We start from the raw sequence: 12,718 nt of genomic DNA, 5'->3' as shown, positions 1-12,718 counted from the left end.
CATTTTCAACACAGGGTAAATGATGTTAAATAAAAAATATGCATTTAATTCCTGCTAACTTTGTTATGTTGAATAAATGATCACAAGCGAGTATGACATCCCATGACACACATCTTATATGGATGACATTTGACCCTGAATGTAATTTCACTCAAATAAATTCTGTCAATTTGTCTTTACCTTGCCTTGAGCTAATCTGATCACAACACAAAGGTGATCATATATAGATCTGAAGCAGGCATTTCCTGTCTGTGGAACTTACTGGACAATGGAGGAGCTTCCTAGTGTCTGTGTCCTATAGGCCAGCCTGTTGGGTGTCAGTGTGAGTGTGTCATTTGCCTCCAGCATGGTTGAAATGGGAACCAGTTGGGTGAAGAAGACACCTGTACACAAGGTATCTATAAAATAACTTTATTGAAAACATTTCCTTCATTGTCCCTAAGAGGGAGTAACTTACACCACCACCATTCTCTATCCAGAGACATCAAATCATACAGCTGTGATCTTCACATCGAAGCCTAGTTCCCCCTGAGGAGATGGTGGTGGTTTTGCTTTCTCTAATAGGATAAGTCCCTAAGCAAACTGACTTCACGTAACAGCACATCGTCTTTGCTCATTTTCCTCACGTGAAATATCGTGAGCCATATCGATACCTACATAACTGAATATTCACAAGTCAACATGTCCAGGCAGAGCGCACAATTCAAACTATTTACATGTACAACATGTAGAAAAGGGACCTGAGTGATCATGGAATACAAGCCTACATAGGCTATGGCTAAAAACAAACAGGAAACATTTTGTTTTCTGGTTTACTTTTGACAAACAATTAAATAAGGCATATTATGTATTATTCTCATCTGTTAACAATGTTATGGCAATGATACAAATAAAATGTAAAATATAAAACCAAAATACCCTTCAAAACATCAACTTAAGATATGTGTAGTAACTTCAAAAACGTTCAAGAAATTGTAAACGTTCTAGAGTATGAATCTGGAAAATCAGATCGACATGTCGAATTGCATGCCGCCAGCTATCATTCGTGCTTTCTAAGTCTTTCATATGTTGTCATTCATTTCTCTCGTTTAGTCCTTTCTTTCCCGTTAGGATAATACAAGATGGAGAGATGTAGGGCCGATGGAGGAAAACAAAGAGTGAAGGTGAAGGAGGAGGAGGACAACATGGCTGATGACCAAAGACAATTGCTTAGCTCTGCAAAATTGCCCAACTTCAGCTCTTTCATATGTTGTCATTCATCCCTCTTTCCTTCTCCATTAGAATAGCACAATATGAGGAGATAGAAAGAGGGTGGAGGAGGACATTGACAGTGTGACCTGAGACAATTGCTTAGCTCTGCAAAATTGCCCAATCAGCTCTTTCTACAGTCTCTGATTTCCCAATGCTGAGCCTTTCAACTGCTCATCTACTGTTGAGGGCTGACTGACTGGCTGACTGACTGACTGGCTGACTACTGTACTGCACACACAGCTTTTGTTTACACAACAGATTGTTAAGATTGGGCACTTATCTGCACTTATCCGTTCAACCAGCAGAGGGGGCTGTTGTAATGGCATTCAGCAGAAGGAGAGGAGAGGTAGCCAGTGAGAGCCCAGATCAGATGACCACAGTGCCCCTGCCAGAACTCTTGCCCTGTAGTGGGACACATTATTTAAAGGCTCCCTGAATGGAAGCAGTGACGAGACCAAGTAGTGTGCACCCATGTGTCTTTGTGAGTGATTCTTTCATATCTGCGTGATAATATGATTATGTGTAATTGAAGGCATGGATCAAATGCCATTGTCAGATGGTAAATGCTTTTGAAGGGGTTGTGTGTGTGTGTGTGTGTGTGTATTCAGTGTACTAACTAAAGCAGAGTTTTAACAGAGTAACGCTCATTCCTCCTTGGTGGTTTCTGTCCCGGCTCGTATTCAGAATAGCTGGACGGGGTGTCTGAATACATTCCTCCTCCTCTCCTGTGACCTCTGCCCTCTCCTCTCCTGCTGTTTTCATCCTCATCTGAACTGAACGACCCTCTGCGGGAGCGGGAGTAGTTGCTGGGAGGCGGGACGCGACGCTGCTCCTCGAACAGGTCGTCTCTGGAGCGGGATCGAGGGACCCTGTCGCTGAGGTCGTCACGTGAACCCGTTCGACCTCGCGCCCCCCGGCTCTCCCCGTCCAGAAAGTCTTCGCTGTAGCTCCTTGGCATGCCATGGCTCCTTGGCGGCGACGGGTAATGGCGCCCGCCGGCTTCGCTGCGGTCGTCACGGTGATTGGTGAAGCGACTCTCACTGCGGCTGCTTTCTCTGGAGCTGGGTGGACGTGTTTTAGGAGCAAGCGGCGGCTGGCCCCCTCTCCGACCCCCTCGTCCAGGCTGCTCTATGATGGGAGGCATCTGGATGACCCCGCGGTACTCCACGGCCCCGTCGTCCAGGCCAGAGAGCATGCTGGGAGGACCCGCTGAGAAGGGGACGTGCTGGGGCTGCATCATGTACTGAGGGGGAGGGGGTATCATCTGGAGCTGCTGGTGGTGGGGCTGGGGCTGCATCATGGGGCTGGTCCCATCCATGCCCCTCACCTGGCTCTCCAGGTAGTCCAGCATCTGCTTGTTGCCGGGATGTTGGTTGCCATAGACGCTGACAGCATGGACACTGGGGGGCATGTTGTAGCCGGACGGGGGAGGGGGGAGGGGCATGGGGGCCATGGCGATGCTCTTCCCTGATTGGGAGCCTGATGGGATAGAGAAAACCATGATAAGTGACAAATATGGATTTGTTAAAGACACATTTAGAAGATCAGAAGCATAGCTCTGCTGTGTGTGTGTGTGTGTGTGTGTGTGGTACTAACCTGCATACAGCAGAGGGTTCATCTGTGAGGAGCTGTGGCTCATGGGGCTGTACATAGGCTGACCTCCCATCCATGGACCCATGGCCCTCTGGGCATCCTTCATCATCCTGTGCTGCATCACCGCTGGAGAGAGAGAGACACAGAGGAAGAGGTGAGAGGGAGCCTAAGTGTGGGAGAAAGAGAGTGAGTGAGAGAAAGAAAGAAGAGAGAGGGGCCCTTCCCTACCTTTCTCAGGACAGCAGCAGGTCTGTGGGCAGCAGGGACAGACAGAGGCCCTTCCCTACCTTTCTCAGGACAGCAGCAGGTCTGTGGGCAGCAGGGACAGACAGAGAGGCCCTTCCCTACCTTTCTCAGGACAGCAGCAGGTCTGTGGGCAGCAGGGACAGACAGAGAGGCCCTTCCCTACCTTTCTCAGGACAGCAGCAGGTCTGTGGGCAGCAGGGACAGCGGACGTAGCAGCAGCACCTCTGAGGACAACACTGGCAGCAGCAGATACAGAAGAGCAGGATGAGGAGCAGAGCTCCAATCACCATGAACAGCACCGTCAGCCAGTCTGGAGACAGCCACAACACAGGAAATCATTACACCAGATGATACTTACTAGGTCGGGACACAGACATACACTTATACCCATGTCACTTCACTTAGAGTCCATTCCCACCAGGGTCCGTATTTACAGTGTTTCACAGTAGGACTAGTGCTGATATAAGCTGTGGCTTCTCTTAATGAATGAGATGACATGGAAACATAAATCTATGATAATCATTTCAATCAGCATGTTTCTACGTCTGGCCATGCTTTCCACCTGGCTACCCCTACCCCGGCCAACAGCTCTGTATCCCCCGCAGAAACTTTCCCAAGCCCCCCCCCCCACTTCTCCTTCACCCAAATCCAGACAGCTGATGTTCTGAAAGATCTGCAAAATCTGGACGCCTACAAATCAGCCGGGCTAGACAATCTGGACTCTCTTTTTCTAAAATTATCCGCCAAAATTGTTGCAACCCCTATTACTAGCCTGTTCAACCTCTCTTTCGTATTGTCTGAGATCCCCAAAGATTGGAAAGCTGCCGCGGTCATCCCCCTCTTCAAAGGGGGAGACACTCTAGACCCAAACTGTTACAGACCTATATCCATCCTGCCATGCCTTTCTCAAATCTTCGAAAGCCAAGTTAACAAAACAGATCACCGACTATTTCGAATCCCACCGTACCTTCTCCACTATGCAATCTGGTTTCAGAGCTGGTCATGGTTGCACCTCAGCCACGCTCAAGATCCTAAACGATATCATAACCGCCATCGACAAAAGACAGTACTGTGCAGCCGTCTTCATCGACCTGGCCAAGGCTTTCGATTCTGTCAATCACCACATTCTTATCGGCAGACTCAATAGCCTTGGTTTCTCAAATGACTGCCTCTCCTGGTTCACCAACTACTTATCAGATAGAGTTCAGTGTGTCAAATCTGAGGGCCTGTTGTCCGGACCTCTGGCAGTCTTTATGGGGGTGCCTCAGGGTTCAATTCTAGGGCCGACTCTTTTCTCTGTATACATCAATGATGTCGCTCTTGCTGCTGGTGATTCTCTGATCCACCTCTACGAAGACGACACCATTCGGTATACATCTACCCCTTCTTTGGACACTGTGTTAACAAACCTCCAAACGAGCTTCAATGCCATACAACACTCCTTCCGTGGCCTCCAACTGCTTTTAAATGCAAGTAAAACTAAATGCATGCTCTTCAACCGATCGCTGCTCACACCTGCCCGACTAGCATCACTACTCTGGACGGTTCTGACTTAGAAAATGTGGACAACTACAAATACCTAGGTGTCTGGTTAGACTGTAAACTCTCCTTCCAGACTCACATTAAGCATCTCCAATCCAAAATTAAATCTAGAATCGGCTTCCTATTTCGTTAAACAAAGCCTCCTTCACTCATGCCGCCAAACATACCCTCGTAAAACTGACTATCCTACCGATCCTTGACTTCGGCGATGTCATTTACAAAATAGCCTCCAACTCTACTCAGCAAATTGGATGCAGTCTATCACAGTGCCATCCGATTTGTCACCAAAGCCCCATATACTACCCACCACTGCGACCTGTATGTTCTCGTTGGCTGGCCCTCGCTACATATTCATCGACAAACCCACTGGCTCCAGGTCATCTATAAGTCTTTGCTAGGTAAAGCCCCACCTTATCTCAGCTCAATGGCCACCATAGCAACACCCACCCATAGCACGCACTCCAGCAGGTATATTTCACTGGTCATCCCCAAAGCCAACACCTTCTTTGGCCTCCTTTCCTTCCAATTCTCTGCTGCCAATGACTGGAACGAATTGCAAAAATCACTGAAGCTGGAGTCTTATATCTCCCTCACTAACTTTAAACATCAGCTGTCAGAGCAGCTTACCGATCACTGTACCTGTACACAGCCCATCTGTAAATAGCACACCCAACTACCTCCTCCCCATATATATATATATATATATAGCTCTATTGCCCCCCAGTATCTCTACTTGCACATCATCATCTGCACATCTATCACTCCAGTGTTAATGCTAAATTGTAATTATTTCACCTCTATGGCCTATTTATTGCCTTACCTCCCTAATCTTACTACATTTGCACACACTGGTCATGGGTGCAAGTAGGTGCAATAGACTTTTCTATTGTGTTATTGACTGTACATTTGTTTATTCCATGTGTAACTCTGTGTTGTTGTTTTTGTCGCACTGCTTTGCTTTATCTTGGCCAGGTCGCAGTAGTAAATGAGAACTTGTTCTCACCTGTCCTACCTGGTTAAATAAAGGTGAATTAAAAATAAAATAAAAATGGACAGGAAGGACCTCTTCACGAATCAGATGACATGGACAGGAAGGACCTCTTAACGAATCAGATGACATGGACAGGAAGGACCTCTTAACGAATCAGATGACATGGACAGGAAGGACCTCTTAACGAATCAGATGACATGGACAGGAAGGACCTCTTAACGAATCAGATGACATGGACAGGAAGGACCTCTTAACGAATCAGATGACATGGACAGGAAGGACCTGATCCTAGATCAGCACTCTTACTCAGAGACGCTTTATGAACACGACCAGGTTGTGGTCATAGCTGTGATTGTGGTCAACTTACTGTAGACCATGAGGCTGATCACGCCATCCAAGCCGCCGCTGGTGTCTCCTGTGGCTTCCACAGAACAGTAGTAAACTCCGTTGTCCCACCACATGATCTCATTGATCACCAGGTCAGCCTCTGTGGGGGAAGACAGTCCAACAACGTCATAACATGTCAGAGTAGCAACAAAGAGCACACATTCATACGTTGTTTCTCAATCCATTCTTCTGGGAACCTCCAGTCATTTCACATTGTTGTTGTTTTCCACCACGATTTTCATTAGTTAATGCAGGTGTGATATTGTGTCTGGATTAAAGTTACAAAATTCCAGTAACGTTCCTAAAATTCCCAGGTTTTCCAGAAATCCCCAGGTTGGCTGATATCCGGTATCAGGAGGGATTTAAGCAGGGAATTTGGAATTCTCCAACCAGGATTTCTATCAAACTGGGGGATTTAGGGAAAGTTACTGGAACTTTGCAACCCAAGGCTGTCTAGACTCACTGTTCTGGACGGAGATCTTGCGTTCCCGGTACTCTGTGCCCAGTATGGCCTCGTTGGTGCCTCTCTTCTGGACGATGATCCTCACCGTGCGCTGGCGGTCTGGGCAGTCATTGGCCGGGTCCTGACCCAGCTGCAGAGCATTCTGGTACGCTATAGAGGGAGATATGTTTCATACAGAAGTGTGTGTCTGAGTGTGACTGACTGAGTGTTACTGTACATCACCAGTAATTTATTTAATATTTCAGGTTCTAGAGTGAGACAGGAAGTTTGGGCCTCACTACAAACCTGAAGAAAACACTACAGCAAACTCATCTACCCAACCACTAACAACCTTAGAATTTGCCTATATACACCATCAAACTGTAGCCCAACTAGTTAACATGTAGCCCAACTCCCAAACCCAGCATCAGCCCAGTTCCCTTCACTTCCCCCATAACTAACCTGGGGAGTAATACTCCAGGACAGGGTCCATAACTAACCTGGGGAGTAATACTCCAGGACAGGGTCCATAACTAACCTGGGGACTAGTACAAGGTCCATAACTAACCTGGGGACTAGTACAGGGTCCATAACTAACCTGGGGACTAGTACAGGATCCATAACTAACCTGGGGACTAGTACAGGGTCCATGACTAACCTTGGGAGTAATACTCCAGGATGGGGTCCTTGCAGAAGGACTTGTATCGCCAGGTGACCTGGACATCCTGCTGGTTAGCGGAGGTGGTGTAGTCACACTTCAGGATGACGGAGGCAAACAGAGCTGTACTCCTCTCTGTCTGAGGAACATTCACCTGGACACTCTGCACCTCTGATGGGAGAGAATACATCATGTCAGTGTGTGTGTGTGTGTGTGTGTGTGTGTGTGTGTGTGTGTGTGTGTGTGTGTGTGTGTGTGTGTATATGTGAAAGGGGGAATGTACACTACCGTTCACAAGTTTGGGGTCACTTAGAAATGTTCTTGTTTTTGAAGAAACACATTTTTGTCCATTAAAATAACATTAAATTAAATCAGTGTAGACATTGTTGATGTTGTAAATGACTAATGTAGCTGGAAACGGCAGATTCTTCATGGAATATCTACAGTTGAAGTCGGAAGTTTACAAACACTTAGGTTGGAGTCACTAAAACTCGCTTTTCAACCACTCCACAAATTTCTTGTTAACAAACTATAGTTTTGGCAAGTCGGTCAGGACATCTACTTTGTGCATGACATAAGTCATTTTCCCAACAATTGTTTACAGACAGATTATTTCACTTATTATTCACTGTATCACAATTCCAGTGGGTCAGAAGTTTACATACACTAAGTTGACTGTGCCTTTAAACAGCTTGGAACATTCCAGAAAATTATGTAATGGCTGTAGGAGCTTCTGATAGGCTAATTGACATCATTTGAGTCAATTGGAGGGGTACCTGTGGATGTATTTCAAGGCCTACCTTCAAACTCAGTGCCTCTTTGCTTGACATCATGGGAAAATCTAAATAAATCAGCCAAGGCCTCAGAAAAAAATTGTAGACCTCCACACGTCTGGTTCATCATTGGGAGCAATTTCCAAACGCCTGAAGGCACCACGTTCATCTGTACAAACAATAGTACGCAAGTATAAACACCATGGGACCACGCAGCCGTCATACCGCTCAGGAAGGAGACGCGTTCTGTCTCCTAGAGATGAACGTACTTTGGTGAGAAAAGTGCAAATCAATCCCAGAACAGCAGCAAATGACCTTGTGAAGATGCTGGAGGAAACAGGTACAAAAGTATCTATATCCACAGTAAAATGAGTCCTATATCAATATAACCTGAAAGGCCGCTCAGCAAAGAAGAAGCCACTGCTCCAAAACCGCCATAAAAAAGCCAGACTACGGTTTGCAACTGCACATGGGGACAAAGATCATACTTTTTGGAGAAATGTCCTCTGGTCTGATGAAACAAAAATAGAACTGTTTGGCCATAATTACCATCGTTATGTTTGGAGGAAAAAGGGGGATGCTCGCAAGCCGAAGAACACCATCCCAACCGTGAAACACGGGGGTGGCAGCATCATGTTGTGGGGGTGCTTTGCTGCAGGAGGGACTGGTGCACTTCACAGCTGGAAACTGTTGTTATGATTAAAGAAGCAATAAAACTGGCCTTATTTAGACTAGTTGAGTATCTGGAGCATCAGCATTCGTGGGTTCGATTACATGCTCAAAATGGCCAGAAACCAAGTACTTTCTTCTGAAACTCTTCAGTCTATTCTTGTTCTGAGAAATGAAGGCTATTCCATGCGAGAAATTGCCAAGCAACTGAAGATCTCGTACAACGCTGTGTACTACTCCCTTCACAGAACAGCGCAAACTGGCTCTAACCAGAACAGAAAGAGGAGTGGGAGGCCCCAGTGCACAACTGAGCAAGAGGACAAGTACATTAGAGTGTCTAGTTTAAGTAACAGACGCCTCAAGTCCTCAACTGGCAGCTTCATTAAATAGTACCCGCAAAACACCAGTCTCAACGTCAACAGTGAAGAGGCGACTCCGGGATGCTGGCCTTCTAGGCAGAGTTGCAAAGAAAAAGTCGTATCTCAGACTAGCCAATAAAAATAAAAGATTAAGATGGGCAAAATAACACAGACACTGGACAGAGGAACTCTGCCTAGAAGGCCAGCATCCCGGAGTCGCCTCTTCACTGTTGACGTTGAGACTGGTGTTTTGCGGGTACTATTTAATGAAGCTGCCAGTTGAGGACTTGAGGCGTCTGTTACTTAAACTAGACACTCTAATGTACTTGTCCTCTTGCTCAGTTGTGCACTGGGGCCTCCCACTCCTCTTTCTGTTCTGGTTAGAGCCAGTTTGCGCTGTTCTATGAAGGGAGTAGTACACAGCGTTGTACGAGATCTTCAGTTGCTTGGCAATTTCTCGCATGGAATAGCCTTCATTTCTCAGAACAAGAATAGACTGAAGAGTTTCAGAAGAAAGTACTAGTGACTAGTGTTTTGCAGGGTAATATTTAAAGAAGCTGCCTTGTGAGGCATCTGTTTCTCAAACTAGACACAAACTAGACACTCTAATGTACTTGTCCTCTTGCTCAGTTGTGCGTTAACCCTATCAGTCCCGAGGCCCCAGCAAAAATCAGCTTCTCATTGATCTGACTTTCATTGATCTGCACGTCCAGCCCTTATATTTATCCTCACAATGAAGTGTTTAAACAGTTTATTTTTAGGACAACCAGGGCTACAAGTAGAACACAAAACTATTTGACATAAACAGTTGTATTCATGAGTTTTATTGACAAATGTCAATACAAAACACAAGGTCCGCCAAAGCACAAACCTGATCAGAATGAATTTATATGAATGCTGTAAGTACAGAAATACTTTGCTCACTGGGGAAATGAATATCCAACTAGTCAGTGACAACTGTGTGGAGTTTGTGACAGCAACTATGTGAGTTTATTACAGTATTATAGACACTATGTCCTGGGATTTACTATGATCTATGTAGAAGAACCCCTTACAGTATTATAGACACTATGTCCTGGGATTTCCTATGATCTATGTAGAAGAAACCCTTACAGTATTATAGACACTATGTCCTGGGATTTACTATAATCTATGTAGAAGAAACCCTTACAGTATTATAGACACCATGTCCTGGGATTTACTATGGTCTATGTAGAAGAACCCCTTACAGTATTATAGACACTATGTCCTGGGATTTACTATGGTCTATGTAGAAGAAACCCTTACAGTATTATAGAGACTATGTCCTGGGATTTACTATGATCTTCTATGTAGAAGAACCCCTTACAGTATTATAGACACTATGTCCTGGGATTTCCTATGATCTATGTAGAAGAACCTTACCTTCTAACGACTCTTCTGTAGCTCATGAGGTCATAGACCTAAACATGTCACGTGTGTGTTCCTGAGAGTCTCAGCTTTTCAGAGATGGCTTTAATAGTTTGTAGCTCAAACCATTCGGACTGCCCTAGTCTCACAAACACCGCTCTAGCTCAGCCCCCGTTAAATCACAGATGAATCATTGGTACCAAAATGCGCTGGCGTTCCGGTGGGACTCATTGGGTTAAAGCATATTGAATTTGAGATAGAGAGAATAAAATAATGGGATAGAGTATGTGTACGTGTGTGTGACAGAGCCCCGCTGAAAGTGGTTCAACCAGAAAAACTAGTGACTGAAAGAAAGAGACAGCCTGCCACAGGAAACAGTTTGATGCTATTCAAATAGACTCAACTTCCATTTTGATTGTAAAAATCCCTCTACAGTATAGGCCAGGTGTATTCAACTCTTACCGTACGACAGGGTTCTCCAACCCTGTTCCTGGAGAGCTACCCTCCTGTAGGGTTTCGCTCTAAGTCCAAGTGTAACTAACCTGGTTCAGTTTATCAACCAGCTAATTATTAGAATCAGGTGTGCTAGATTAAGGTTAGAGTGAAAACCTACGGGACGCTTTCTCCCCAGGGACAGTTTTGGAGAGCCCTGAAAAAAACTCAATGGAACTGGCTTTGAGGTCCAGAGTTGAGGGATATAGGCAATAGACCACCATTTACAACCTGGTCTCAGAGCATTTCGTATTATTCTGTATGTAAATCCGAGACACTCCATTTAGTATGATATGTTAAGTTTCATATGGTATGTATTAATTTGTGGATGTCCATCACACATTTCCTATGATATGTTAAAACTTACAATTCGTATTACATGTTAGGAATTTTCTAAAAGTATAATATGTTACAAATTGTAGCTAGGTGGTTAACGTTAGACAGCTTGCTAACGTTAGCTAGGCTAGGGGTTAAGGTTGAGGTTAGGAGTTAGGTTAAAGGATTAAGGTTAGGGGAAGGGTTAGCTAAAATTGTTAGGGGAAGGGTTAGCTAACATGCTAAGTAGATGCAAAGTAGCAAGTAGTTAAAGTTCCTAATTAGCTAAAATGCTGAAGTTGTCCGTGATGAACTCGTAACCTTTGGGTTGCTAGAGCTAGACGTTTGCATTATACACCCACACAACTTTCGTTTTTGCCTTAAGTAACAGTTAGTCTTATGTAACCATACCAAACATGACATATCACACTAAATGGAGTGACCCGGATTTACGTACAGAATAATACGAAATGCTCTGAGACCAGGTTGCCATTTAGGCTAGTCAGGTTACTCTGTAACTGTCAGTCTATGTCCTTGTCCTTGAATACCCTCCATAATTACAATTATTGAGGTGAAATGTCAGGATAACTAACACCCATTCCACCTCTCTCGAGTCCCCCAGCTGGAGCCAAACCAACAGGAGTTTGGCTCTAAAAAAGGTGAATTCCATTTTCAATCTACAGTATTTCATTATGAGTATGTCTAACTCTAGATAAGGATCAGTAAGTGTAATTTGATAGGACTACAGTGCGAGTCATCGTGAGATCTCATCGGTATCTGTCCATCATGTGACCGATACCCCGGCTCGTGCCTAAAGTCATTGTAACTTTATGGGTTGTGGATGGATACATTACAATAGCATAAACTTTTGAGGCGACTAAATTAAACGAAGCTCTAATGCAAAAACAGGACGAATTGACAACGTTTAACGATTCAAATATGAATTGCTAATTTTCATCAACAAAAACTCACCTGTCGGTAGGGAAGAGAGGACGAACGCGGCCAGTATCAACCTCCTCATCGTTGATGATTGATCCATTAAACTAATAAATATTATATCGTCCAATGAATTATCTATATAAAAAAAGGAAAGACCTACATTATCCTCCTAAACAGACTCCCCATTGTTCTGTGTGTGTTGTGTGTTGTGTTGAAGACGGCTCCTTCCTTGTCCGACACCTTTGAGGAGTTTGGGTTGCTGGTAGCGGAGACAGACAGACCCCACCCAGAAACAGGTAGTGTATGTGACGTGGACAGGTGCTTCCTACCGCAGAATGGGACGGTTTCAACTAAAATGCCACTATGACAATACACAATGAAAGCGACGGTAAATCTGTAATATGTTCATTAATTCGATATTTAAATAATTACTTTATTACATCTATTAATATTCTGCTTTTTTTATGTGATTTAGGGTCTTTTTTTCACATGACATTGTTATGGAATAATTAGCCTAGAGTGAAATGTTTTTACTTCGTTTGGAATACGAAAGGTTCATTTTTAATGTTAGATGAATATAATTTAAAAGGCAAAGACACTAGCCTACAACAGGTGTAGTGATCCAGGGGACTGGAGGCCTAGCATGAAACCACTGGATGTTACCAGTAGCCT

The 12,718-nt window shown here is 44.6% G+C and overlaps 1 protein-coding gene across 1 annotated transcript; it reads right to left on the bottom strand.

The window, feature by feature from the left end:
* Nucleotides 1-395: 395 nt before the first annotated feature.
* On the bottom strand, nt 396-12,337 carry LOC115188695 (immunoglobulin-like domain-containing receptor 1). Its single transcript, XM_029747420.1, has 7 exons — nt 12,080-12,337; nt 7,111-7,281; nt 6,474-6,623; nt 5,991-6,110; nt 3,254-3,400; nt 2,848-2,970; nt 396-2,730 (listed from the first exon to the last, which is right to left on the bottom strand). The coding sequence occupies exons 1-7, from the start codon at nt 12,144-12,146 to the stop codon at nt 1,868-1,870; spliced, it is 1,641 nt and encodes a 546-aa protein (XP_029603280.1). The 5' UTR covers nt 12,147-12,337; the 3' UTR covers nt 396-1,867.
* Between the last annotated feature and the right edge of the window lie 381 nt (nt 12,338-12,718).

This window comes from Salmo trutta, unplaced genomic scaffold (genome assembly GCF_901001165.1).
Source record: "Salmo trutta unplaced genomic scaffold, fSalTru1.1, whole genome shotgun sequence".
Classification (NCBI taxonomy): Eukaryota; Metazoa; Chordata; class Actinopteri; order Salmoniformes; family Salmonidae; genus Salmo; species Salmo trutta.
The sequence above is the reverse complement of the archived record's forward strand: the minus strand, read 5'-3'. Positions and strand labels throughout refer to the sequence as shown.

Coding starts and splice junctions, on each gene's coding strand:
- LOC115188695 (XM_029747420.1), bottom strand. CDS start 12,146: ATGGATCAATCATCAACGATGAGGAGGTTGATACTGGCCGCGTTCGTC. Junction 7,282..12,079: donor CCTCTCTTCCCTACCGACAG/GTGAGTTTTTGT, acceptor CTCTCCCATCAG/AGGTGCAGAGTGTCCAGGTG. Junction 3,401..5,990: donor GATCAGCCTCATGGTCTACA/GTAAGTTGACCA, acceptor GGCTGTCTCCAG/ACTGGCTGACGGTGCTGTTC.